Source organism: Aspergillus sydowii (assembly GCF_001890705.1).
Source record: "Aspergillus sydowii CBS 593.65 unplaced genomic scaffold ASPSYscaffold_13, whole genome shotgun sequence".
Lineage (NCBI taxonomy): Eukaryota > Fungi > Ascomycota > Eurotiomycetes > Eurotiales > Aspergillaceae > Aspergillus > Aspergillus sydowii.
In genome coordinates this window covers 564,563-589,266 of record NW_024467871.1, presented here as the reverse complement: position 1 = coordinate 589,266, position 24,704 = coordinate 564,563, and the positions used below count along the sequence as shown (strand labels likewise).

Below are 24,704 nucleotides of genomic sequence, written 5' to 3'. Positions count from 1 at the left end.
CCAGCGGGACATAAACGTCACAATATATAGATCTCAGTAACAAGTATCTGAGTGGAACTAGTTGCATCGCATTTTTAGCACTTCTTCCTTACTTGCATAATCACTGCCACCGCCATGTCCTGGACACACCTCGCTCGCTTTATTGCCACTGAAGATAGCCAGATTCACTTGGGCCAGCTGGTCGATACCACCCGTGATGTCGGGCGAGATACCTTCGATGGCGCCGATATCCCTGTGTTCGTAATTGAAGGGACCATATTCGATGGGCGAGTCACAACGCAAATATTGCACATTAAACAGGTTTGTTCGCTTTCCCCCTTTCATCTTGAGCAGCGGCTAACCATATCAGCTTCTATCCCCAGTCTCCCGCGAAGAATGCAGCTACATCCGGTGCCTGGGTCTGAACTATTTGGACCATGCCGGGGAAGCAAACATGGCCCTACCAAAGGCGCCTGTCCTTTTCACAAAGCCACGCACCGCATTGGTTGGCCCGTACCCGACAACGGTCAATGTGCCCAAGTGCGCCCAGGACGATACCAGTGACTATGAAGCCGAGCTGTGTGTTGTTATCGGGAAGACTGGCCGTGATATTCCCGAGCAAGATGCCCTCGAGTATGTGCTGGGATACACCGCGTCCAACGATGTGTCGGCCCGTTCGCTCCAGACGATCACTCCTCAGTGGTCGTTCTCGAAGGGACTAGATGGCAGCTGTCCGATAGGTATGTCTTTCATTCACTAATCATCCTCCGCTCTCACTCGGGAAATTGGGATACTAATTGTTCTCCCAGGCCCTGTCCTGGTTTCCCCAAGTGTGATCGATGACCCCCAAACCCTGCCCATCAAAGCTATACACAACGGCCGCGTAGTTCAGGACGGACACACCAAGGACATGATTTTCTCGATCAAAAAACAGATTTCGTACCTTTCCCAGGGTACAACTCTTGAAGCCGGGACCATTTTCTTGACCGGCACTCCGGCTGGCATTGGATACTTCCGGGAGCCACGCGTGGTTCTCAGAGACGGGGATGACATGCGGGTGGAAATTGGCAAGATTGGAACACTGGTGAATAAAATTAGATATGAGTAGGTTATGCACTGTGAAATAGACTTTTCATGGGAGACATCTGTTTGCATTGCATCTTTCTTTAGACACGGGACATTCTGATGCTGAAGAAATAGAGATTTGTTTATGAACCCTTGCTAGATTGCTCATTGCCAAACCAAATACAATGTGATGGACCCTATAGTCCGTCATGGTTAACAACACAATCGGGATGTTGTTGAGTTTATCTCTGTATCTACTATTAGTTAACAGTATGTTGGATAGTCGCATTGCTTTCTGAGTCCTGGCCCGTTGGTGCTAGACCCACCCTCGTAGCATTTCAGATATTAACATTACAGGGGTACTGATATTGTTTCTAGTCTCCAGTCGGTTAATTTACAACCATACTGTATCACTACCACACACATTGATACCGGCAAAGCGTGACGTCTAAGCACAAGGGGTTTCGGCGATCTGGCGGCTTTTGATTGAATCAAGGTCAGCATATCCAACCCTAGCTCTATCAGCGGCGGTATGCAGTGCTTGACTTATTGCTTACTATTACTGTTACTATTACGCCTCCTGGAAAGAATATGAAGTAGTGCGTTCATTTCAATATCCTAGACTCAATCCCCATATATGTAAATCCTCACTGCAAAAACCAAGCCGGCACTTCTGGCCCCCAGACGGCCAGACCCTCATCTCCCGCTGGCCCATAGCCTATCGGCGTTCCTTCATTCACCAGATCCCCGTCCGCATAATGCTCAACCATATTTCCTGTGGTGTCCCACCAGTAATCAAATATCTGCGACCCTAGGATATGTCGACCAACGCCCCATACACTTTGGTAGCCCCGTTTCGCCAGCCACTGGTGGCCCAGCTTCTGGGTGTCAAAGTCATGCACCTCGAATGAGCAGTGGTGTACATGGGAGGTCGAATTGGTGCTCATGAAAAAGCAATGATGGTCGACCAGGTCTGTTCCACGATCGATATGTGCAAAGAGGGCAACATTAACTTCTTTCCCGGCTTGTTCGACGGTGAGGAAGTCGGACGGCACGATGTTGAAATTCTTCGTGTAGAAGTCTACCATGGCGGGGAACTCCTGAACACAGAGCCCAAAGTGCCCTAGCTAGTGCGGTCATTAGCTGTGATGTTTCTTTGATCCCTGTGCTTGGTGAAATGTAGTGAAGACCGTTGACATACCTTGTGCACTGCTGCTGGTCCCGGGACAAACCGCTGGAACTTACGAACCCGTGGTTTCTCCAGCTCATAGTTTACGAGCAGGTGAGATGGGTATTTCCCACATTCCGCCGGAGTCTGCCCATAGATGAGGTTCAAGGGGAACCCTTCGGGATCCGTAAGAGTGAGTAGGTAGCCACCCCCGGGGGCATCCGCAATTTCCTGAATCTCGCCAGCAGTAGACAGTTGTGACGCCCTTGTCAGTCCCAATTAGCCAGCCCTTCGTGTGGTTTAGTTGGAAAACAAGCAAGCGTAAAAAGGCGGCTAGCAGGGGCTAGGTGATAAGGCAAGCCTCACCTGCATAAATCGTCGTATGTTTCAACCTCGAATGTACCTCCCAGGAATCTCTTCTCGCCCTTCCGTGCATAGTAAACGTACTGATCCGTCCCATACCCGCGATACCATATCTCATCTGCAGTTCGCTTGGCTATCTGCATTCCAAAGTCTTTGGCCCGCCCCGTCAGCCATAAATGCATGCAAGCTTAGTCATGGAACTATACCTTGAAGGAAAACAGTAATCTCATCTAGATTAGGGTGCTGGTACCGCATATGTGCCAATCTTACTAGACGTATCTGGTCCCGCGTGTTGATTCCACAGCGCTCGCGCCATGAGGCGATGCTCCTGCTTGGGGCCGATGGCTGTAACGTCGGGAATGGAGCCACTGTGACACGGTACTTTATCTGTAGAAGAGTTCTAGACAGGTCAGGTGTGAAAGAGAATTAGGAGTAGCTATTATTACGAACCATATCATCGGTATATTGTGCTGGTGCTCTTAGGTTGGCTCGGGTCGAAATTTCGCGCTGAACACTGATGTCACTGGTGCTAATTTATATTTTCTAACAAACGCGCTGCCTTCAATACCTAGCCCGTAGTTCCCACATAGAAAGTGATTGAGATACGCTGGTAGATGCATTGTATTTCGTTGGCTGGATACAAGTTTCCGGTGATGCAGAGGCGGGACCGTCCCACAGCAGACACAGCAGATAAAGTAAACCAAAGGGTCCCGCACGGCGAACAGCTCTTCGGGGGTATGGCACTTCGATGCAGTGGTACCTGTGGCGGGACCTGACCACCAAGAAGCGTAGACAGACGAAAGGGGTCTCTGTAGACAGTACAGCGTATGCTCACTCCACTGTCTTCCCCGGATTCCCCCACAGATGGCTCCGCGGTTCTGGAACACTGGTAACGAACACCAAGAACAGGCATGCATATAAGACTGCAGCCTTATGGCCCCTTTGGATGTATTTCGACCCGGAACTATATTTTCAACATGCACCGAGCACTACCCGACCAGTCTTTGGCCGAAAGTGGCCCCAGTCTGGATGTCTTCCCAGGGACTGAGATCATGCTCGGCCCTAATAGCGCCAACGAGCGCAGTGCAAGCATCGTGTGAGCTATTTGGTTTATTCGCTTCTCACATGCACGAGTAAAGGCTCATTACAGATAAGACTTTCCCCGCAGCCCTCAAAAGATCCGAGAGACCCTTTGAACTGGTCCCGGCGTTGGAAATGTAAGGCACCCGTCTCGAGCCCGAGAGATTTGCCATGCCCAGTGCTAATACACGTCCCCCCTAGATGGTGTAATAACTACCCAGTTCCTATTCCTCTTCGTTGCCGTCGAGTCCGCTTTGTCCATGGGACCGATGTTCCCTCTCTTCGCGAGGGAATTCTCTCTTGGTGAGACCGACCAAAGCCTCCTTACTGGTGTGTGCGTTCTTGCCTTGGGCTTTTCAAACTTCATGATCGTTCCTTGCTCGAATATCCTGGGGCGGCGTATTACCAGCCTTGTTCTATGTCTTTTAGGCGCTGGCACATGTATCTGGCAAGCCCTGGCATCGACGTATTCCTCGTTGCTGGCCGCCCGCGTCGTTAATGGAGTTGCAACAGCAACAAGCGAAACGCTGCTGGTCCAGGTAGTCTCCGATATGTTCTTCCTTCACGAGTGTGGCCTCTGGACAGGGGTTTACTTGTGAGTTTCATTGGTTCAAAAATGCGCCTTCAACTTAACTAATCGCGTGATGCAGTATGGGGTATTTCCTTGGGCTATTCATTGGGCCCGTGATATCGGGAAACATTGCACAGCGGTACGCCTATTTCCCTTGGGGTGAAACGGCCAATTCAGGGGCCATTGCTGATGTGACTTGGTGCCAGATTCGGCTGGAGAAGCTTCTTCTGGCTGTCGCTAGCAATGACACTTTTCAACTTCGTTACACTGTTGCTTTTCTTCCCAGAAACCAAGTTCCAGCGCCCAGTCCATACGCAGTCTGGCTTGCCTTGTCCAGCAATAACATCAACGGAGGAAGGCACCGAATGCAAGGCGGTCTGTGAAGAAGTTGAGGAGGATGCGACTGTCGCAAGTCCACCCATGGCGAGTCGTGGCCGGCCTTCCGCTGCTCAGTTCCGACTCTGGCAGAAGCCTGATCCACAGTGGAAGGCGTTCATCGTTCGCGACGTCTTTACCCCGATGTATGTGTTTATCTTCCCGATCATCTTCTGGGCTGGTCTCAATGTAGCGGGGCCTGCCAATGTCCTCCTCTACTGGAACCTTACCCAGTCTCCAGTCCTGAGCGCACCCCCGTACCAGTTCCCCCCCTCCGAAGTTGGCTATTCGAACTTCGCCTTTGTTGTTGGAGGCATCATTGGACTGGCAACTGCCGGTCCGCTCTCTGACTGGGTTGCCATCAAGGCCACCAACCGCAACAATGGCATTCGTGAGGCGGAGATGCGGTTGCCGGCGCTGATCCCCTTCCTCATCACCACTGTCGTCGGCATTGTGATTGGCGGCGTTGGATATGACCGTCAGTGGGACTGGCCTGTTGTTCTTGTTGTAGGCTATGGCTTGTCTGGCCTGTGTGTCACTGCAGTGCCAACAATCGCGATAGCATATGCCATCGACTGCTATCGGCCTATTTCAGGAGAAATCATGGTGGTGGCGACGGTAATCAAGAATACCTGCGGCTTCGCGATGAGTTACTGGGTGTCTCCTCTAACGGCACGCGAGGGATGGATCTCACCGACCATGGTGGAATTCGCGTTGACTGTCGGACCAATGCTGCTAGGAATTCCGGTTTATCTGTTTGGCAAGTCACTTCGGCGCCTGACTCGTAATTCGAAGGTGCATTCGTATGATCCCTGACATGTTCCCCTGTTTTTCCATCATTGGAGTTTAATGAGAGGAAATTTAGTGGATATTTCTATGTTATGACTGAAGCGAGATGTGATATTACATGAAAAGGTTCCCTCCATTTTGTTTTGTTTCTTTACTTCAGCGGGTGCTGCACGGGCTCGTCTTTGAAACGTATATTCAGTGGAATAAGAGTAGTAAATACAGAAGTTATAAGGTGTCAGATAATCCAGGAACGCGATTTCACGAGGTCATGAGGTTCATGTTCAACACAAATTTAGGGCCACTATATCCAACACAGACTAGAAAGATTGGCTGTTCAATACTCTTCATGAATATCTGATTGAACTTCGTGACCATAAACGGACCAATTGTCCCTTTCCTATGTCTCTTTATTCCTTGGTGTGCTCGACAGTAACTTGAGCAATGTCTCCTTGAAAACCCTTGAATGCAACGGATTAGCAAACAGTGCTAGCCAAGCTAACGCCAGCAAAAACGAGTCTTGCATAATTCATGGACGATGGGGTGACAGGAACATACAGCGGGAATGACATCCAAACACACATCCGTACAACCCAGGTAAGTGCGACAATATCGAGAGGAAGACCGGATTTGCCAAGATCAAGCCAACTTTCTTGCGTTAGGGCATCTCGCCCTCGCCACAGGAGTAACACTAGCACGAGACCAAATGACGATTTACCACAGGGGCTGGCACCTGTAACTAAAGCGGTCATAGCGGTAGTATATACTAGTTGCATCGCACCGATTGCAACCACAAGAAACGTATTGAAACCTGACGGTTCGGCAATATATACTTGGTGTATAATCGAAATTCGCGCAACGGCCGACTGTTGAGTATGGTAGATCTACACGCCTTATTCAACATTGTTCACGTACAGCCCGTTCGCTTCAACCTCCCTCACCCACAGCTCCCACGGCCTCATCACTGACCACTGCGTCATCTGGGCGGCCGCATCCAGCTCCCCTTGCTCCAAATAGTATAGAGACTCGCCCGGTTTTAGTGGTGCTGTACCGGAAGCTAGCTGAAGGTTTAGCGAGGCACTCTGCACGCGAGCATTCTCCGCAGTATAGATCGCTCTGAACACACTTTCCTGGATACTGGCCCCCGCAACCGTGAGCCCATGGCCGCGCATCAAGACTACCGGGTTATACGACTCTCCAGATTCCTCCGCGAAGCACGCAGCCAGGTGTTCGCCTAGCCGTGTAGACCTGATCAAGAGATCACGCACATCCCCCTCTGCGTATACCTGCCCGATATCAAACTTGGGGACTTTTTCCCCTGGTTTTATAACAACATAAGCAACCATCGCAAAGGGTCTATCTCATCGATACGCTGTAGGCAATGGGCGGAACGAACCTAGAAAACCCCCCATGTGCACGCATGGACGCAGATCAACGGCTGGACTCAGAGAGAAGGGACATCTGCATTAGGATGAGAGTGAGGTTCAAAGAAAATACCGGTGATTGTGAAGGGCAGTACGGCATCTGAGTGGCTATGGATGACGCTTTTGATCTCAGGATACCTCTTGTATATCTCACTGTGGATGTACCGTTCGGCGTAGCCCGCGGGACTATTTGGGTCGACCGGGGACGCATCCTCCACGCGGTATTCGACAATGTCCGCTGCCGATGAGATAAGAGCCGGCGCAATATTCCGTGGCATCAGAAAGGTGTCCTTTTTTCCAGGATGGCGGACAGAAAGATGCGCGTAGGCGTCGAGGACCCTGGAGAGGCTTACTGAGATAGGATGCTGACCCTAAGACCTCGTTGAAGACTTACCCATGGTGAAGAATGTGGGATCCGGTGATAAGGGTTTTGAACACCGATGCAATGGAATGTATCTCGCCTGCAGTCATTTTCCTGTTGTAGATAACAAAACTATAATTTGTTGGACCAAATGCTATTTCACACACTGAGGAGGTGGTTCGTTTTGCGTGAACTACTGGCGTTCTCCCCAGTGTTCGTCGTCATCGCACAGTCAATGATGGCGGCGAGTCCCGCACAAACGAGTCCACGATCCGGATATACGTTACAAAAGCCGAGGGCACCGAGCAAGGATCTGGTCCTAAACCCGCAAAGGCCAAGAGCCTACCTAAAGCCAGAGGGTTACCCGACTCCAGATTCCAGAACCCGAGCGTACCGCAACGACGCTCCTCATCCCCCACAGTGGGACAAGTCGTGGAATCGGTCGCTATACGTAACCCGGACCTCATGCGAGGGGTCCATCCGCGGCCTACTAAGTAGCATAAGACGCATCCGAATCCCCCGCCGTCGATAGGCGGGACCGGATTCAAAGCATTCGTGTTTACTGAGACCCTGCCAGAATAATGGCCTCCGAAACCAGCCCCAGCCCCAGCCCCAGCCCCAACAGACCAGCCGAGCAGCTGGTTCGACTCCCTGTCCCTGCCGGGCTACGCAGTCTGGATGCAGCGTACACTCTCGATGTGCAGGATGAACGGGCGGACACCCTCCGCCGCCTCCTCAAGAAAGGGCACACGAGCGTTGCGCCTCTGCGCGAACCAAAGCTGATTCTTCATAGCCATCTTCCACATGTAATACTCACTCATGCCTTCTTATCAACGTGACTCTTTTACTAACGTGGTAAAACTAGCTGCTAGGATCCGCGTACTTCCTGGGCGCGCCCGCGCAGCAGCTCGAGGAGCTGTACGAGCATGAAATCACCACGTTGCGAGATATTGATGATACATTCATCTTGGGATCCGCTCTCTCCAGGGGCAACTGGAGGCAATTCCTCGGCCAGAAACCGTGAGTTGGTCTAGGGACGGTCTTATTGTTGCCGTGCTAATGCCGCGCAAGATACACAGTAGCGTACGTACAGTATTTTGACAGCGAGCTGGAGCGCAACAACGGGGACTGGAAGAAGCTGCTTCAGGACTACTTATTCCCTGGACCAGAGCCGCTGATTAACGGGTTTTGCGGTGGCCGTACGTATTCTCGTCTTCAGATTTCTGCAGAACCCGTCTGTCCTTCTTGCTAGAATGATATGCTAACCAAAAGTACACGGGTAAAAGTCGGCCACCCCTTCATCCACCTCGCCTACGCTTGGGAGCTGCAGTCTCCCGCAGTCGCCACAGAGGCCCTGTCGTTAGGCTGCACCGAGAACATGGAAGGCCACGGCTTGCTGGACTCGTACCCGGCAGACAACTCCACGTACAAGACCAGCAGTTTCGCCGACGTGATCCAACGCGTGCACGATGACGCGCGCTTCGACAATCTCTTCGAGCACCAAGGAATTACCAATATCGAGACCCTAATGAGGCAGCGCTTCCAGGCTGTCCTCGAACACTGGAACGCATGGGAGGTGACCCCAGCGGACGCACTGCAGCAGCTCGAGAACATCTGCGATACGTCGGTGCTCTTGGCGATCGCGACGGGCGACCGCGAGCGCAAGTTCGACTTCTACCTCGTGCACACGATGACGGTCGCGCATGCGCTGCGCGTGCTTTGGGATCTCTTCCCGGACGACACGCGCCGCGCGTGCATCCTGCGGCAGTACGCGCTCTTTGTGATCATGGTGTACATCTGCCAGAAGAAGCCGGCGATACACCGGGACCTAATGGACAACATTGGCGCTGTGCAGCTCGCGGGTGACGAGGACGACGGGTGGGATGCGCTTGTTGAGCGGGCGCTGCGGCACAAGTGGTATAAGGATTCGCACTTCTTCAAGGTCGTCCGGGCGCCCAAGGCGTTTGAGGAGACGTTCGGGGTGAAAAATGACTTTTACCGCAAGGCATCGGCCAAGTTTATTGCTGAGTTTGATGGGTGGGAGGGGTTTGGGCTCGGTGTCGCGGGGTTCTTGCCCAGTCGCGATGGGTATATACCGGAATGATATGCCCGCTGTTGGTTTTACTGTGGCGTAATGCGTCGGCCTTTGAGTATGCAGTCAGTGAGGCCAAGGCACAGTATTGAGAATGAAGATGCGTCTTTTGCGAGTTCAAAATCCCTCTGTAAATCATTCCCCCCTCTACTCCATACTTACTGTCCTTGATATCAGGAGTATGGTATATAAACAAGAAAAAAGGGCACCATCGCACTGGGGCATCGTCGTGGGTCACTGTGACATGTAGAAGATGGCTCTTATTTTACACAGACGGGCTGGACACGCCATCGCCATCAACGGCTCTCTTTGCGACAATCTCCAACCCCCGTGACATACCACTTAATGTCACGCCTGCTTGATGAACAATTCATCCATCACGCGAAAGCCCCGTCCCGTGGTTTCAGATACACGGTGCTCAAAAGACAAAGGAAAGTAAAGACGAACGCAGTCTTGCCTCCGAGGTTCCCCTTATGCGGGTTAAAGATGTACGGGATCACAAACGCGGGGACACACTGCGAGCGAGCTGGGAGATCATTACAAGATCAAAGCAGCAGAGCAGGCCCGCAAGGAGAACCCACGACGATGGAATTCTGGACGAGGATGCCCAGTGCGGCAGTCTTTGTCCGGAGGCGCGGCGTGGCGATCTCAGCGAGAGCCGCAAACCTGGTCGATCCGAGCGTGGCAAAGTAGGCAGACTGGTAGACGATGAACACGCAGGATGACAGCCTTCAGGCAATTGAACTTGTTAGTTGTGGCGAGGCCGTCGACCCATATCAAGATTCAAGCGGGATATACTAGTACGTTGTCACGTTGAAGAACGCGATTCAATATAGCTGGAGAAAGCTCGGTTCCGAAAATAAATCACCCATCACGTCTTGACTCGCGCAAGTCTCCGAGAGCAAGGAAAACCGCTGCAGCGGCCGCTGGAGAAGTCCCCGATGGGTGTCGCTTAAGAGCTCTTGCAGCGAGGAATAGAGTCTCGCAATAGCGGACCGGTAGTACCCCTGAAGTGAAGGGTCGCTGCAATCGCAAACCTGATCCATGGCAACGGAGAGAGCATGCCATGGGACAAATAGACGCGTGTACCAGCGAAAGGGTTCAATCCGGGGATTTCGATGCATCTCGTTGAGACTTTGCAGAAATTGCACTGCCAAAGAGAGTGAAGTGCTCTGGTGTACAATGTCTCGAGAAAAGGGGCTGCCGGGCGGCCGCTGTAACGGCTGAACGGCGACCAGCTGCAGAAAGGCGTGGGTAACATTTACTATCTTCTCGAAAAACCAGTGCACGAGGACTTGTCGCGGCTCAAAGTCCTTTAAGATACCTTGGGCCCTTTCCTTAAAACTAGCGGCAATCTCGAGGCGGAGGTGCATGTCAATCCCAACAGCACAAGGACTTGTCTCGCCACAAAGATCGAGGGAGCGGAATGCACGCTGCGCTTCAGCCATCACTATGATGAATGTTGGATTTGATAGGGACGCCGCGGGAGATGACAAGGTATCGTCTTCGGGCCCATTGAAGAAATCCAAAAAGTCCATGGCCGGGAAGACCGGCGAGCGTAGGCAGTCCGAGTGAAGCATTGGCGCGGAACCACGATCGAATGAGGCTTGCACGTCTAACAGGGAGATTACATGCCATAGTCGCTGGCGCATCTGCCTTGTCAGTGCAGAGACCGTAAAAGGGACCCCGGGTCAGCTTTGTCAAGGGAGAGCGACTGGGCAATGCGTAGCGCGAGGCTAAGCAGTTGTCCAAGCCCGTCGGCTCCGGTCATGGGCCTGGATAGAAATCTACATGGTAGTGTCTGTCAGTACTCTGCATCAACCATGCGGGGGCAATCGCAGGGTATACCAGAAACAGCACAAACGCTTGCAGAACAGTAAGGTCGTCAGTGTTCATATAGTCCACCCGATCCAGGGCCAACTGGGTCAGGCTGCGGTGCTTGTCAAGCAGGAAGTCACGGGGGGCGTTGAACTCTTCCAAACATTGGTCACTGCTGAGAGTCGTAATGGTCATGTAGCTGATTGCGCAGGCCAGGGCCTGAGACACAGGGTGGTTTGGAGAATACTCAAGGTACCAACCCCCCTGCGTTACCAATCCCGATAACGCCGAGCATTGCAGAATGGGAAGGATAGGATCGACCTGCACCGTGTAAATCTGCAGCAGACGGGGGCTCAGGGTCGTGAGGGTACCATCCCCCTCGCTATTCAGGCAACCAGTCGGGGCGAATTGATCGATGAATCGGTCATGCAGAGTGCCCGCCGACTGCTGGGCTGCCTCTCCACTTGGCAATGGACTGTGCGCCAGCGACAGAGGCAAAGGAGAGGAGCTGTCCGGACGGGACTGGGCGCGACTATTCAGCAGCGACTGGATTAACTCTTCGAGCATGGAGACCCGGCCCGACAGGTTCGGGGGTTCCTCCTGGGGCCGCTTCTTTTTCTTCGCCGAGCGGCCGCGTGGCAAGCGTGGGCGTTCAACAGCGACGCACTGGATGCCGGCCTTGGTGCAGCTGGTGCAGGGGCGCAGCTTGTCGCACTTGACCTTGCGCCGCTTACACGTCTCGCACGTCAGCTGTGCTGGGGGAGCCAGCAGGTACTCGTTCATGATTCCGGTCAAGAATGGAGATGGCAGCCTGGTCGGGCAAAGCTCAAAGTTTTGAGCACAAGCGGCGGCGACGACACAATCGGCGACTGCGGCTCCGACTGCCGATCGAGCGCCAGAGTGAGGCCCCCACCAGCCATCGATCTGTATGTACTTGGGAATAGCGCCATTCTTGGCGACAACGCGCCAACGACTCCGGTGACAAGCCTCCCCCGCAAAAGATGCCTTTTCCCCGCGGGGCTTTGCTTGGCTAGCATTGGAGTAAGCCCGATTCGTGCCTCCTCCACGGCGATGTCGACGCCAGGCGGCGGTTGTGGGAAACATAATGCTGAGGGCCGCTCTCGGCCTTTGCGGGTTTTGCGGCAAGACATCCATTGTCAACAAGTCAGGGGCAATGGTGCCGCGATGAGGTTAAAGGGCAGCCTCCGATACAGTCTGGTCTCCGCTGTGGTATCCTTGTCGGCACGTCCCTCTCCCCTGCTCGAGCCGCCACAATGACCGTCGCAGAAACCGCCCCTTCAATCCAGCGCTCCCTGGAACTGCGCTGCGTCGGCGACTGGGGCCAGGCCAACTTCCACCGCATCCTCTCATGGCTCACCCAGGAGTTCTGCGACCGCGCCGGCCCCGCTAGCCGCACGATGATTTTGTCCCTGCGCGACGGTGGCCTCGATTCCCCGCTCCAGGTACACAATGGACAGGCCGATGTGGGAATCTGCACTCCTGCAGGGATGCTGGAAGCCGCCACAGATGGTCGAGAGATTTTCAGAACCACAGGGCCCCTGCCGGACCTCCGCTGTCTCGCCGTCTTGCCCCAGCGCGACCGCATGATGTTCGCTGTGAAACGGTCCCTGGGAATCCATTCGTTTGCCGAGATTCGAGAGAAGAAGCCACCCTTGCGGATCGCTGTCTCTGCCGATGATGGGACGAACTTTATTGGGTACGTCGCGGCGCGCATCCTCGAAGCCCATGGGCTCGACGAAAAAACTGTTCAATCGTGGGGAGGGAGCTGGGTCAAGGCATGTCGACCTGAGCAGGTCTTGGCCCTCGTTGAAACAGGCCAGGCGGACGCAGTAATTCAGGAGGCAATCATGACCCCCTGGTGGCGGGATCTGATCGAGCGCCGCACGTTGGTCCCCGTCCCCGTCGAGGAGGGTCCCATGGCACAGCTTTCCACGCGCGTTGGCTTCAGGCCGTCAGTGGTGCAGGCCCATTTCTGGGACGCTATCAGCCAGGATGTCCTCTGCGTCGACTTTTCTGATTTCCTTGTCCTTGTGCGCGCGGACATGCCAGATGACGTTGCTCGGCTCTTGACATGGTGCCTGGTGACGACAAGAGAGACCCTGGAGGCCCAGTACAAACACATCCCGCCTGAGCGCAGCCCATTGTCATATCCCCTTGATCCTGTTAAGATGGCACAGTCGAGCCTCCCTCTTCACCCGGCAGCTGAGCGGTTCTATCGTGAGGAGGGCTACTTGGGTTAGGTGCCGATCAAAACACCTATAACTGTTGCGATCTGTTATAGGAAAGTATAGCTGCAAATTAATTACAATTTTGAGAGAGATGTCTTGTGTCAACTAACATTCATGGTGTCTCACGCATCCGGGGAACAATCTATATATATATTTATATATGTATACATATATATCAAGATAAAAGGCAACAATGACTTTGGGGAAATTATATACCAGGAAGCTTAATTAATCGATCATCCTCCCTCATGCAGCGCAACACGGAATATGGCTGCGAGGGGAGATGATACTTTAGAGCTAACAGCATATAAATACTCTCCTCCAAAATCCACTAAGCCCCTGCTATTACAGCAACGCAGCCGCAATCCCCGTCAGGCTCGCAATAAGCGGCAACAAACTTCTCACCCGGTTGAGCGATACCCAATCCCGCAGCAGCGCCTCGATCTCGGGATCGGTCGCTGTTGCTCCTGCCGGTGCGCCTTGATCCTGGGCCTCGCACACGTCGATGAGTGCATGATTTGTTGAGCTCATGGCAACCATGGTAAACGGCACAATACTCACTGTTAGGAGTGCCGCCGAAGCATAGAAGCAGGCGCAGCTGTACGGTGCGCCGCGGAACACCAGCAGCGGCGACGATTTGTTGCGGGAGGAGAGCACGGCGAGGTAGACGAAGGATGCCGCAGTGATAGCCGCAATGGGAGGGTTCTGGCGTTTGCCTGTTTCGTAGATCTCTCGCCACTGCTTGGCGAGGGTTGCCATGGGCAGGCTTGTCTCTGTTCGGGAGCGGAGGAGGGATGGGACGACATTCATGCTGAAGACCGCGATGTTTCCTGCGGACAAGGGATAACGACGTGAGATTCCCCGTGTCGTCATTGACAGAATCAAGCTGCACGGTGCTTACCGGAGAGCCAGGCTGCTCCTGTGCAGCCGACAGCTTGCGCTATGCGGAACCCGACGGTTGAAAACATGGCGGTCTTGGGTCACACGTCGGGGAAACGGACGGTGGGAAGCTGGGAATCAAACAGTCAGGATATTTGAGAAGACTCAAGATCCACGCATGCGTTGGCTACTTTTAGGGGTGGCTCCGGACGTGGGATGGCTGTCAAAAGCCGACAAAGACCGGACGCTGCGCGGGACCTTATAACAAACCACCGGTATAGGATCTGGCCCACCGCTACCGTAGTGGAGGCCAGGCCGAGCGCTAGTCCTGGAGCTGTGCTGCTCGCTGTAACGCACTTTGGGAGCGCCGAGGTGCCCAAGCTTTGGGGGGAGGGGGCTGCATTCGATTTCCTGTAGAGGCAGCCATTTCTTGCAAGTACACTCTGACTACAAGTCTCTCCCAGGCGTCGTCTCTCCCTCAAGCTCAGGCTCGACTTCGCAAACAACGAAATCACCACACTCAACCTCCCGGACGAGGCGCCGTTCGTGTTGCCCACATGGCCGCCCCATCTGATGCACACCATTATGCCCTACTCGGTGCCACTGGTAACACGGGACGACTGATCCTGAAAAGGCTTTTAGACACGACCGACCCTTCAATCAAATTTAACATCTACGTCCGCTCCCGCGCGAAGCTAGAAAGCCTGGTCCCGGCTGTTGCTTTGGACGGGCGAGCAACCATCTTCGAAGGGAGCCTTCAGGATCCGGCCCTGATTCGCAACTGTCTCTCCGGCGCAACCACAATCATCGCCACCGTCGGCGAGAACGAGAACATCCCTGGCGTAACCATCCTTCGCGACTGCGCCCAAGCCATCATCGACGCTCTATCCGCCCTCCGAGCCAGCAGTGCACCAGCCCCAGGGAAGAAATGGACGCCGCCGCGCCTCCTTTTGCTCTCCTCGGCGACGTGGAATGCGCAGTTCGCGGCGGACCGACCGGCCCTGGTCCACTGGATGATCCGCAACGCGTTCGCACGGCCGTACAGCGACCTTGCGCAGGCGCAGGAGATGCTGCTGCGTGTCCCCGAGCTCGTGGACCTGCTCCTGGTCCAACCCAATGCGCTCGTCAAAGAGCCAGCGACTGGGTGTGTGATTAGTACCGAGTTTGCATACACGGCGGTCTCATACGAGGATCTGGCTGAGGCGTTTGTCCAGTTGACCACGGCTCCGGAGTATGCAAAGACGACCGCGGTTGGCGTCTCCAGTGCAAGGGCGGCAAATCCCCTGCTGTATGTACCGTTTGTCTTTGGGAAAGTCATTCGGGGCTTGTTGTTCCAGTTTGTACCGGGGTATTGGCAGGCGGAGTATGCCATTTCTGCATGGGTTGCCGGTCGTGGGCAGAAGGTCAAGGCCACCTGAGTAGGCTGATTGTCCGAATCATTTCTATATTGATGGCCCTTCCACCCGTTTCTGTCAGACCCGGTGTTGTCATTATCTTGTTAGGATGCACGTTGCCTTTAGATTGGGCAATATTTGCTGCAGTATACTACACTACGGGATTTGCTGCAGTTCAAAGTGCCGCCATGTGGCCATGAACACTCATCAATATTCCCACTGTATACCAAGCCCAGTCCCCACGTTTTATTCAAGCAAATACAACCTCCCTCACCCTACCAATTGATCTCCGCCCCCTCCCAATTCGAGAAACCCATAAATACCGCCGGGCAAAGGGAACGTAGAATTTCGCCGTCCTGGGTCGCTGCGGCCGGAAATCTGCTTCCGCAATAGATCAGATTTGATCGTAACAGAAGATATCCTCTGGGCGAAAGACAGCCAGTAATCCCGGATAGTATTCATCCGCTGCTAATCAGGGTGGTTCGTCTATACTCCGACACTATCCGATACATATATTACTCGCACAGTGCCTGGCTTAAGGTGCAGTAATACATTCCGATACAACACGATACATATTATTATATACCCCAAGTATCCACGCCACTTCGTTACCCTATATCATCATAATCGAGAGAAATAACCATACCTCGGCAGGTAACTTGCCGACTATCTATGCTAATCGTTTACTGTAAAAGCCAAGCCGGCACTTCCGGTTCGCAGACTTACTACAGCCTCATTTCCTGCTGGTTATCCTGCGGAGAGAATGTACGATCTGTTGTATGTTCAATATAAAGTCTATAGACATATCCCAGAGGGCATTTTATATGCGTGTTTTGAGTGACGGAAAGTGGGAAGGTATTATTGACGGTCGATTGCTCTTTAGCCCTGCCAAGCGAAGGATGCCTGAAAAGGCAGATTGTGCGAGCGTATGGTCCTGGCGCGATCAGCATTCAGCCTCCCTCCCTTCATCGATCCACAAGCAACAAGTCGGTCCGTTTACCTTCAACCACGCCAAAATGAGCAGGTTGTGCAAGTCATGACCAGACCAGGTAATACCCCGGCCATCGCGGTATCTCAGTTTTAGTGAAACACGTGTATACCGGTTGATGTGATAGCTTCAAGTTTTGGCCGCACAAATTGGGTTGTGGGTGCGGCCCGCTTGTGGGATCCTCATCTTGTTATCTTGTACGCAAACTTTGCAAGCTAAGCCGCACGAGCTGTGGGATCGCCACGGGGCTGAGCATGGAATCTGCCTGGCAATCGCTGAAGAGTAGAACGGCCCCCATGTTCAGCCCCCGATCTAACTGCAATCGGGCAGATCCGCGAGGGCTGATTCTTTCCTGGATCGCAGTAGTCTCCTCGTAGTCGACTCGTAGTGCTCACCCACAGACTCGCGTTCCTTCGTCGAAGAAGCAATAATAATCGCGGCCCCCTTTTGCTGTCGAAGTCTTATTCCCACTCTCTGTTCCCACTCTATCCTCATGGCCATTCCCCGATGACAACTCCCCCAACAAAGCCATGCGACGACGTCTTTTCCCTCTCATCCTCGGTGCCAACCACCTGCTGGCGGCGTGCGCCCAAGATGTTACATGCTACAAACCCGACGCAACAAGTCGCACCTTCAATGGGACCATCTTGTGCAACAGCCTCGACGGCGCGGTGAGCATGTGTTGCGGATGGAACGATATATGCCTCCAGAACGGCCTTTGCAAGACAAAAGCGGACCCCACAAGTTACTGGCGAGATATGTGCTCGATATCCTCGTGGCCAGAGACAGGCTGCTTGAAGGCATGCACGGTATGTTACCTGGTGTCTGGTGTCTGGTGTCTGGATAGTGAGGGTGATTTGGTCTGCAAAGGCTAACCGTTGCTGCATTCTTCCAGGACGACGCGGACATGGACGAAGTCGGTAACGCGAACATGACCCCCTGTGACGGGACGGACTACTCGGAGACCTGGTGCTGCGGTGGAACGACCGACTGCTGTGGAACAGACGCAGAGATCACTGTCCCTGCGAACATCTACGAGTCCACATCGACGCCAGCCTCAACCTCGACATCAACCTCAACCTCAACATCAACATCCACCGCGGCCAGTAGGACCTCTGGCGCGGGCGCAATACCTTCGTCGGAGCAATCGCCTGCATCGTCAGGCTTGTCGACCGGAGCGAAAGCGGGTATAGGTGTGGGTGTTGCGGCGGGTGGGCTTGCTGTGCTTGGGTTGCTTGCATTCTTCGTGATTCAGCGGCGACGAAAGAAGGCAGTGATTGCATCACAGACTACGTTGGACAGTTCAGCACAGCCGGGGCCAGTTCCAGGAGTTCCTCAGGAACTTGGGCATACTGCGGTGTATGAGAAGCCCGCTGATCAACAAAACACAATGTATGAACTACCCGCGGGGCAATCTACAGTGGCAGATAGATAGTATTTATGGCAATACGGATGATTTAGGAGCAAAGGTATTTATAGTATTATGATCACATAAAATAGAATCCCATCGTTGTGCTATGATTCTAAACGCAGGTATGAAATCGGAATTCCGACACCAGGCCCGAAGATGCTATCTATGAGATTAAGCGCAGTATTGGATCGCGGAAAATTATGATGCTTATACCGATTATTAGCCAGAATCCCCAGCTACTGTTTGCGGTCTCCTCATAGTAATAGCGTCTGTATGGAATATCTGCGATCTATCTTAGGCACGGTGTGCTCGACGCGGAATTCCGATATCCCAGGCTGCGCAGCGGTAAACGCGGAGTTCCTGACAGGCCTCAACGCATTGTCCACTGCTATTTAATGGCCGTCAACGCACTCAGAGAGGTCAGGGCATTGGTCTGTCAAACTTCAACCATGGAGAGCCTCAGCATCCTACTCCGTGAGAGTGTATATGGTCGGTTGATCAACAATGTGTCGAAGGGCCGATTTCTCTCCTACAATGTCTGTCAAACCGTCAAATTTGAGAATATCCTAACCCCGGACCCCCAGGGGCGGATCATAGTAGGTTTCGTTGGTCCTGACGATCCAGGCATCCCTCATAACTGGCCGACGCTGGCAAGGATGATCGCTGGCCTCAATGTGATGCTCTTGAACTTCAGCTTCTACGCAGCATCGGCAATGTTCACACCGAGTATCCCAGGTATCGAAGAAGCATTTGGAGCTACCACTGCGGAAGGCACACTGGGACTTTCGCTCTTTGTTATTGCGTACGGAATTGGACCTCTTATCGTATGTTACACTTCCACAGGACCACCGGTATACACACTGTACTAAGCATGGATGTTTCCAGCTTTCCCCTCTATCAAGCCTATCCACACTCGGACGTTCGCCGGTATATCTCCTTGGCTGCCTTGCTTTCTGCCTGCTCAACATTGGAACGGCTCTGGCCAACAATCTGCAAACCATTCTGATACTGCGCTTCTTGGGTGGCTTCATGGGGAGTACCCCTATCAGCGTCGGTGGCGCTTCGCTGATGGAGATTTTCAAGCCAGCTGAGGTTCCGTACGCACTTGCATTCTATGCTGTTAGCGGAGTTTGCGGACCTATTCTGGGACCGGTATGTCGTGTCTACATACATCTAGACGTCCGCGGACATTACTAACTTGGTGAAACAGATTATTGGAACGCTTGCAATGTTCGTCATTGATATTTGATCCAGCAATATATCCTGACACTAATAAATATTCTAGACAGCGGTGGGAAACGTGGACGTCAACGCTCTGGCTGCTTTCCGGCATCACGGCCTTCACAACCGTATCTATCTTCTTTTTTTTACCCGAGACATTATCCTCGAATATCCTTATGCGACGAGCAAAGCGGCTTCGCGCACAGACGGGCAATCCTGCTTATCAGAGTGAAGCTGAGATCCTATCTCCAAGCCAGAATCTCGCTGTGCGCATTGTCATGGACATGAGGGATGATCTCAAACTTGCCTGTATGGACCCAGTGATTCTCTTTGTCAATCTGCACACAATGCTAGTTTATGGTGTCCTGTATCTTTGGTTCGAGTTCTTTCCATTCGGTAAGCTATGCCCCCCTCAATTCATTCTACTCACGTTATACTGACCGGCTGGTTGAATAGTCTTTGACGGCATTTACCACTTTACCGCAATACAGCAAGGCCGTGAGCTTCTACCTGGTGATTTTACACACAAGAGACTTCACTGACATTAGGTTATCCCCAGTTGCCTTTTTCGGTATTCTAGTGGGAGCAGCAGTCTCAGTCGTTGCATACGTCCTGTGGTTATATTATTCCTACCAGCCCCGAGTGGCCAGTGCAAATGTGACCCTCGAGCCCGAGGCCCGCCTAGTCCCTGGGCAGATAGGAGCTGTTTGCATTCCAATTTGTCTTTTCATCTTCGCATGGACGTCCCGCACAAGGTAAGCCGCCTACTCACGTTAATTAGGTCTAACATGAGTAAGTTAACCCCCTGCACGCAGCGTACACTGGGTTGTCCCGATCATCGGAACAGCATTCTTTGCCCCGGGCTTCTACCTCACCTTTCAATCCATCCTCAACTACCTAGGCGAATCTTATCCGCGCCATGTTGCAAGTGTATTTGCTGGTAACACCTTCTTCCGGAGCTCATTTGGAGGAGCACTGCCGCTGGCTGCACCACGTATGCTGGATTCGCTTGGAATTGGATGGGCCTCGAGTGCGCTGGGATTCATCTCTGTTGCCATGGTGCCGTTACCTTTTATTTTGCACCGGGTACGTTGGACATAACAGCTGCACGGTATAGAGTTATCTACTGATTTCTGAATATAGTACGGCAAGAGACTACGCTCTTGGAGCCCATTTGCGAACTGAGAACACATCTCGACGGTTTCCCCTACATTCGCGTCGCACTATATGTCGCGGGCTTAGTTGTACTTTGTTGTACACCACTTCAGCATATGGTGAATTAAAGAGTTGGTACACCCCTTTGGGAAGATCATCCCGATGCTGCCTCTTTTCAACGGCCTGAAGCTGTTAATAATCACTGGTGTCCCCTAATCCGACTTTCCGATGATTTATTTGTTTTTGTCCTTCGTTCTTTCTTTCTCCTTTTGTTTATTTTTATTTTTGGTTGTTGTCCTTTTCAGATCACCTTCGACTCCTACATTCCAGTACCTTGAAGCAACCTTCCTGGGCGAGATCTCATGTTTAGTTAGGCAGTTAGACTAAGTAAAAAGATAATATAATACTCTATAGTAGTTTCAATAAGTTGATAATGTTACTAGTCCTGATGTATGTCAGAGATATTAATGTATCTAGGATTCCACTACCAGTTAGTTCTTTTTACTATGCCTGATACATGGATTTGATTCCACTCGCCTGGTTAACCCGAAAACCAAAACACCAAGTGTCTACGCATCCAGCACCTGTATCCTCAGTAACTATATACACAGGATATACAGTAACTTCTAGGTAGGCAAATTCTCTTCCAGCCTAACCAATTCATCTGCCGTAGCCCCCGCCACCTTTGCAACCATTGGCAAGTCCACATGCCCAACGACAAACCTTGCCCCCAAGTCCCGAATATACCCCCTCAACAAATCTGGCCGGTTATATATTCCCGCTACCCCTAGGATCTTGCGATGTCTCCTAACCGCCTCCGCAATCTTCTCCATACTTGCCACAAAAGAGGGATGGTCAAAATTCCCCGCCACACCCAGTTCAATACTCAGATCGTTGGTCCCGACAAGAACAACATCCACGCCCTCGACGGCTGCGATAGCTTCGACATTCTTTACGGCCTCGGGGGACTCAATCATCACCACAACGGTCGACAGGTGCGTGTTACCCACGGCCGAGACATCGGATATCGGTGCGGAGCGGTAGCCCATGTGCGGCAGCATTCCGGTCACGGAGCGTTTTCCAACTGGGGGGTATTTGGCTGCGTTGACTGCGGAGAGGGCTTGTTCTGTTTGGGTCATATCCGTACCTAATTAACGCTGTTTTCTTCTTCGATATCTACCCAGTCGATGGACGTATATACGTATGGAAAGAAAGAAAATGCATACATACCAACCGTGTCAACATGTGGAACAATGATCCCTTGCGCACCATTATCCAGGAGACGCTGAATGAAGCCCGGCCCAGCCTGTCCTGGAACACGGACGATTGGTGAAAGACCGGCGTTCATGCCCGTGACGCACAGGTGGCTTGCCGTCTCGAGGGAAAGGGACGAGTGTTCGAGGTCGATGAACAGCGCGTGGAAACCAGCGTTACGCGCGATGAATATGATTTCGGGGGAGGTGATGAACTTTATTCCTAGTGTCTGGATGGCCTTTTTCAGTGATTGTGACGCTTAAATACTTAGGGGGAAAGAGGGGCAGGTACCCTGCAGACTTTGTCCTGGCTGGCTAGGTTGATGAGGTTATTGGGGAATATGGAGGAGGTCATGATTGCGGTTTTGGTGCGTGTGTTAAGTACCGTGCCTAGGATTAGAGGTTAGAGAGTTGAAGGGCCGAGTATTGGGGAAGATGTGGATATTTAAGAAAACATGGTCTTGGTCTTTACTATCGTTAGGATACGGCGAGGATGGGGACCAGTCCTGCGGGCAACAGGGAAACTACCGAATGGCTTCGCAGCGTACACAGCGCCCGGCATTCGGCAGTGCTGCGACCATCATCCCTCGATATTGTACTAGACAGTTGAACGCCGGGTGTTCAAGCCGCCGGTTTCTGATGGTGGAGAGGGTGCGGCCGCTGTTGCCGTGGAGGAGATTTGGGTGGGTCCAGGGTCTGCGAGTCATGCAGCCTGGAGTTTCCCAGGCTTGTTCCAACGTTGGAGACTGTGGTCATCGTGTGATCAGTTGCAAACAGCGTCCTGGGCTAGAGAGCCTGGCTGCTTCAAGAACTCGTTGCTGGGGAGTATATGATGAATAATGCCAAGTCCAGGGTGACGCATCGCTGAGAAGCTCAACGTACCAGGTATTAGAGGGAGGGCGTATATATGTTGTCCAATGTGCCATACAAGTGACAAATAAAGTCCAGACGACCCAAAATTACACGGGACATAGAGTATGTTGCCTACCGGCCATCGAAGCAGCGTATATAACATAGGATAATTGATGTCAATTTGGAATAGCAAGCCCATATATGAGAATCCCAGGCTCGGGATTCCCTCGTGCCACTAAAAATAACGGCCAATGCATCCACCTTCAGACTATGAAGAGCACCTAATGAGTATACCTAAACCCTCTGTCCTGCTTCTCCGTCAAGTCCGAGTCCGCCGTGATGGTCGGCTCTTCCGAACCACCATACACCCCCCTATCGCGCTTACGATTGGAGAATCGAGCACTGACAAAGAACACCAGAAGCACAACAATCAATAAGCCCCAACTGGCAATACTCGTAATACATCCCTTGATATACCGCGGCGCGTCCTCAGCCTGCCACAACTGGGGCGACGAGATGCATCCCACGCAGTATAAGACAAAGAAGATAGCACCAACCACAGACTTCTTAGTATTTCCCCGGACATTGGACGCCATTAGGCCGACGGCGATTCCAAGCGGCGGTGCAGTGCATGCCGCCAACCACGTACTGACCACGATCCCCCAGCTATTCGACGCTGGAAGTGTGAGGAGAAGCAGACTGCCAACCAGGGGTACAGAACAGAGGAAGATGCCCCCGAAGCATCGCGCATTAGGCCATTTCGTGGGGATGAGTGCGCCGATCCAGACAAGAGCGAAGGCGACGGCTCCCCCCGGGAGACCAACGAGCATTGTTTGGAACTTGCTGAATCCGAACCCTTCGATGACAACAGACGAGAATTTGACTATTGCTGTAGGCATTGTGATCAAGAGTGCCATGAGCGCATAGATCAATGTCCGAGGGTCCGTCACCGCGTCCTTGGCCTGGTTCCAGTCGAAAGTAGTCTGGTCGCGAGTGGCACGGTCTCTGGTGAGGCGGTCCGTAGCGATTTTACGTTCTTGTTCATTCAGGAACCATGCTGTCGTGGTATCTCGAGGCATAAGCCATAGGAACACAGCGCCAGCGAGGACTGTCAACCCTCCACAGAGGAGAAACATGACTCGCCAAGTCTGGAGAGTCATCGTAGCACCCCCCACGCCGTACATCATTAACGCACCGACGATCTGGGAGACACCAAACATGGAAACCCACGTTCTGTCAGAGGTTAGTAAAAATAACCTTGATGAGAGAGCGGGAAACGTACGCCACGCGAACCGGATGCTCTCTACGACAATACCAGTTGCTGGTGATGATCACAAATGATGGGCTCACCGCGCCCTCGAAAAAGCCGAGGAGAAACCGAATAGCCCCTATGCTACTGAAACCCTGAGGTGCAGCGAGACACATTTCAGAGGCGCCCCATAGTACGCTGGAGGTCTTGTCAGTGCGCATTCCAAGCCATCCTGGTACGGAGAGAAACTCACATGGCAACTCCAACAAAGTATGTAATCCGGACTCGACTCATGAGATACGCCGCTGGATACTGGGCAACGAGCTGGCCAAAATAGAACAGCGAGACGGCCCAGGAGAATTCGGTGCCGGAGAGGTGCAAATCTTCGCGTAGGCCAAAAACGGCCGCATAATTGATACTCTGCTTGTCCAGGTCTGTTCAACGTCAACGTCCGTCCATCTCAGATGGTGGTGATCTATACGAACACTGGAAGAAATAGACAATTGCCATGAGAGGCAGAATCACGCGGTCGAGCTTTCTGACCACCTTCCTTTCAGCTTCAGTGTCAATAGCGGTAACATTGTTTGTCTCTTTTCCAGGCTCAAAGCCCACGGATTCCTCCAGGTGAATGCCTTCTTTGATAGATGGTGCCATAATTGCAGTTTCGTGAACTGGACAGATGGGCAGATGGAAGATATTAGAAGTACTTCACTTCTATCACTTCCCCGCGGGGATGGCGAGACCCCTTTTAAGTCCCATCCAACCGAACGACGACGGACTCTGGGGTTCTCTCTGGAGGAAGCTTTGGCCCTCGGGGCATCGACTGAGCAAGTTACCGTCTTTTCTGGCCCTGGGGCTGCCAAGCCTGGGGTATGTCCAGTTGTCCACGGATGTCGAAGCCGCGCCCGGCAACAAATGCCGCCGCGTGGGGGTAAATCGCCGCGCGAATGACACCGCGGAGCTGGCGGCCG

At 52.8% G+C, this 24,704-nt stretch overlaps 13 protein-coding genes across 13 annotated transcripts; 7 read left to right on the top strand and 6 right to left on the bottom strand.

The window, feature by feature from the left end:
- Window positions 1-114: 114 nt before the first annotated feature.
- Window positions 115-1,087, top strand: ASPSYDRAFT_160434 (fumarylacetoacetate hydrolase family protein; the record flags this gene model as incomplete). Its single annotated transcript, XM_040842904.1, has 3 exons — window positions 115-300; window positions 350-719; window positions 789-1,087. 3 exons carry the CDS (start codon window positions 115-117, stop codon window positions 1,085-1,087), a joined length of 855 nt encoding a protein of 284 aa, XP_040698478.1.
- Window positions 1,088-1,691: 604 nt separating this feature from the next.
- On the bottom strand, window positions 1,692-2,902 carry ASPSYDRAFT_160176 (trihydroxytoluene oxygenase; the record flags this gene model as incomplete). Its single annotated transcript, XM_040842888.1, has 4 exons — window positions 1,692-2,171; window positions 2,246-2,477; window positions 2,579-2,726; window positions 2,782-2,902. Coding segments are annotated over 4 exons (981 nt in total), but the record flags the coding sequence as incomplete, so codon positions are not given.
- A 650-nt stretch (window positions 2,903-3,552) lies between these two features.
- On the top strand, window positions 3,553-5,417 carry ASPSYDRAFT_93580 (uncharacterized protein; the record flags this gene model as incomplete). Its single annotated transcript, XM_040852859.1, has 5 exons — window positions 3,553-3,671; window positions 3,731-3,792; window positions 3,857-4,250; window positions 4,306-4,365; window positions 4,433-5,417. The coding sequence occupies 5 exons, from the start codon at window positions 3,553-3,555 to the stop codon at window positions 5,415-5,417; spliced, it is 1,620 nt and encodes a 539-aa protein (XP_040698476.1).
- An 863-nt stretch (window positions 5,418-6,280) lies between these two features.
- On the bottom strand, window positions 6,281-7,282 carry ASPSYDRAFT_93579 (class II aldolase/adducin family protein; the record flags this gene model as incomplete). The annotated part of the gene is made up of 3 exons (XM_040852857.1): window positions 6,281-6,705; window positions 6,885-7,150; window positions 7,206-7,282. The coding sequence occupies 3 exons, from the start codon at window positions 7,280-7,282 to the stop codon at window positions 6,281-6,283; spliced, it is 768 nt and encodes a 255-aa protein (XP_040698475.1).
- A 249-nt stretch (window positions 7,283-7,531) lies between these two features.
- Window positions 7,532-9,768, top strand: ASPSYDRAFT_49790 (questin oxidase family protein). Its single transcript, XM_040847919.1, has 4 exons — window positions 7,532-7,978; window positions 8,038-8,192; window positions 8,244-8,371; window positions 8,459-9,768. Exons 1-4 carry the CDS (start codon window positions 7,754-7,756, stop codon window positions 9,274-9,276), a joined length of 1,326 nt encoding a protein of 441 aa, XP_040698474.1. The 5' UTR covers window positions 7,532-7,753; the 3' UTR covers window positions 9,277-9,768.
- A 323-nt stretch (window positions 9,769-10,091) lies between these two features.
- Window positions 10,092-11,865, bottom strand: ASPSYDRAFT_35346 (uncharacterized protein; the record flags this gene model as incomplete). The annotated part of the gene is made up of 2 exons (XM_040845325.1): window positions 10,092-10,916; window positions 11,056-11,865. 2 exons carry the CDS (start codon window positions 11,863-11,865, stop codon window positions 10,092-10,094), a joined length of 1,635 nt encoding a protein of 544 aa, XP_040698473.1.
- Window positions 11,866-12,046: 181 nt separating this feature from the next.
- On the top strand, window positions 12,047-13,631 carry ASPSYDRAFT_49788 (TAXI family TRAP transporter solute-binding subunit). The gene has a single exon (XM_040847918.1). The coding sequence runs from the start codon at window positions 12,357-12,359 to the stop codon at window positions 13,341-13,343; it is 987 nt and encodes a 328-aa protein (XP_040698472.1). The 5' UTR covers window positions 12,047-12,356; the 3' UTR covers window positions 13,344-13,631.
- Window positions 13,632-13,650: 19 nt separating this feature from the next.
- On the bottom strand, window positions 13,651-14,351 carry ASPSYDRAFT_210297 (DUF1772 domain-containing protein). Its single transcript, XM_040843986.1, has 2 exons — window positions 14,233-14,351; window positions 13,651-14,161 (listed from the first exon to the last, which is right to left on the bottom strand). The coding sequence occupies exons 1-2, from the start codon at window positions 14,297-14,299 to the stop codon at window positions 13,677-13,679; spliced, it is 552 nt and encodes a 183-aa protein (XP_040698471.1). The 5' UTR covers window positions 14,300-14,351; the 3' UTR covers window positions 13,651-13,676.
- Window positions 14,352-14,767: 416 nt separating this feature from the next.
- On the top strand, window positions 14,768-15,628 carry ASPSYDRAFT_35343 (uncharacterized protein; the record flags this gene model as incomplete). The annotated part of the gene is made up of 1 exon (XM_040845324.1): window positions 14,768-15,628. The coding sequence occupies one exon, from the start codon at window positions 14,768-14,770 to the stop codon at window positions 15,626-15,628; it is 861 nt and encodes a 286-aa protein (XP_040698470.1).
- Window positions 15,629-16,809: 1,181 nt separating this feature from the next.
- Window positions 16,810-18,106, top strand: ASPSYDRAFT_49785 (uncharacterized protein; the record flags this gene model as incomplete). The annotated part of the gene is made up of 2 exons (XM_040847917.1): window positions 16,810-17,401; window positions 17,488-18,106. Coding segments are annotated over exons 1-2 (815 nt in total), but the record flags the coding sequence as incomplete, so codon positions are not given.
- A 346-nt stretch (window positions 18,107-18,452) lies between these two features.
- ASPSYDRAFT_210292 (MFS transporter) lies at window positions 18,453-20,325 on the top strand (the record flags this gene model as incomplete). Its single annotated transcript, XM_040843985.1, has 7 exons — window positions 18,453-18,827; window positions 18,889-19,155; window positions 19,214-19,233; window positions 19,289-19,620; window positions 19,681-19,722; window positions 19,784-19,979; window positions 20,040-20,325. 7 exons carry the CDS (start codon window positions 18,453-18,455, stop codon window positions 20,323-20,325), a joined length of 1,518 nt encoding a protein of 505 aa, XP_040698468.1.
- Window positions 20,326-20,835: 510 nt separating this feature from the next.
- Window positions 20,836-22,249, bottom strand: ASPSYDRAFT_72008 (HpcH/HpaI aldolase family protein). Its single transcript, XM_040850618.1, has 3 exons — window positions 21,925-22,249; window positions 21,610-21,862; window positions 20,836-21,505 (listed from the first exon to the last, which is right to left on the bottom strand). The coding sequence occupies exons 1-3, from the start codon at window positions 21,985-21,987 to the stop codon at window positions 21,006-21,008; spliced, it is 816 nt and encodes a 271-aa protein (XP_040698467.1). The 5' UTR covers window positions 21,988-22,249; the 3' UTR covers window positions 20,836-21,005.
- A 348-nt stretch (window positions 22,250-22,597) lies between these two features.
- Window positions 22,598-24,536, bottom strand: ASPSYDRAFT_210286 (uncharacterized protein). The gene is made up of 4 exons (XM_040843984.1): window positions 24,219-24,536; window positions 23,987-24,167; window positions 23,767-23,931; window positions 22,598-23,717 (listed from the first exon to the last, which is right to left on the bottom strand). Exons 1-4 carry the CDS (start codon window positions 24,385-24,387, stop codon window positions 22,766-22,768), a joined length of 1,467 nt encoding a protein of 488 aa, XP_040698466.1. The 5' UTR covers window positions 24,388-24,536; the 3' UTR covers window positions 22,598-22,765.
- Between the last annotated feature and the right edge of the window lie 168 nt (window positions 24,537-24,704).

Excerpts from the sequence above, each read along its gene's own strand:
- ASPSYDRAFT_49790 (XM_040847919.1), top strand. The coding sequence starts at position 7,754 with ATGGCCTCCGAAACCAGCCCCAGCCCCAGCCCCAGCCCCAACAGACCA. Across the intron at positions 8,193-8,243 it reads CAATTCCTCGGCCAGAAACC|ATACACAGTAGCGTACGTAC; the intron begins GTGAGTTGGTCT and ends ATGCCGCGCAAG. Across the intron at positions 8,372-8,458 it reads TAACGGGTTTTGCGGTGGCC|TCGGCCACCCCTTCATCCAC; the intron begins GTACGTATTCTC and ends CACGGGTAAAAG.
- ASPSYDRAFT_210297 (XM_040843986.1), bottom strand. The coding sequence starts at position 14,299 with ATGTTTTCAACCGTCGGGTTCCGCATAGCGCAAGCTGTCGGCTGCACA. Across the intron at positions 14,162-14,232 it reads AGGAGCAGCCTGGCTCTCCG|GAAACATCGCGGTCTTCAGC; the intron begins GTAAGCACCGTG and ends CCTTGTCCGCAG.
- ASPSYDRAFT_72008 (XM_040850618.1), bottom strand. The coding sequence starts at position 21,987 with ATGACCTCCTCCATATTCCCCAATAACCTCATCAACCTAGCCAGCCAG. Across the intron at positions 21,863-21,924 it reads GCCAGGACAAAGTCTGCAGG|ACACTAGGAATAAAGTTCAT; the intron begins GTACCTGCCCCT and ends AAGGCCATCCAG. Across the intron at positions 21,506-21,609 it reads TCCACATGTTGACACGGTTG|AACAAGCCCTCTCCGCAGTC; the intron begins GTATGTATGCAT and ends TGACCCAAACAG.
- ASPSYDRAFT_49788 (XM_040847918.1), top strand. The coding sequence starts at position 12,357 with ATGACCGTCGCAGAAACCGCCCCTTCAATCCAGCGCTCCCTGGAACTG.
- ASPSYDRAFT_210286 (XM_040843984.1), bottom strand. The coding sequence starts at position 24,387 with ATGGCACCATCTATCAAAGAAGGCATTCACCTGGAGGAATCCGTGGGC. Across the intron at positions 24,168-24,218 it reads AATTGTCTATTTCTTCCAGT|ACCTGGACAAGCAGAGTATC; the intron begins GTTCGTATAGAT and ends GACGTTGAACAG. Across the intron at positions 23,718-23,766 it reads GAGCATCCGGTTCGCGTGGC|AACGTGGGTTTCCATGTTTG; the intron begins GTACGTTTCCCG and ends AACCTCTGACAG.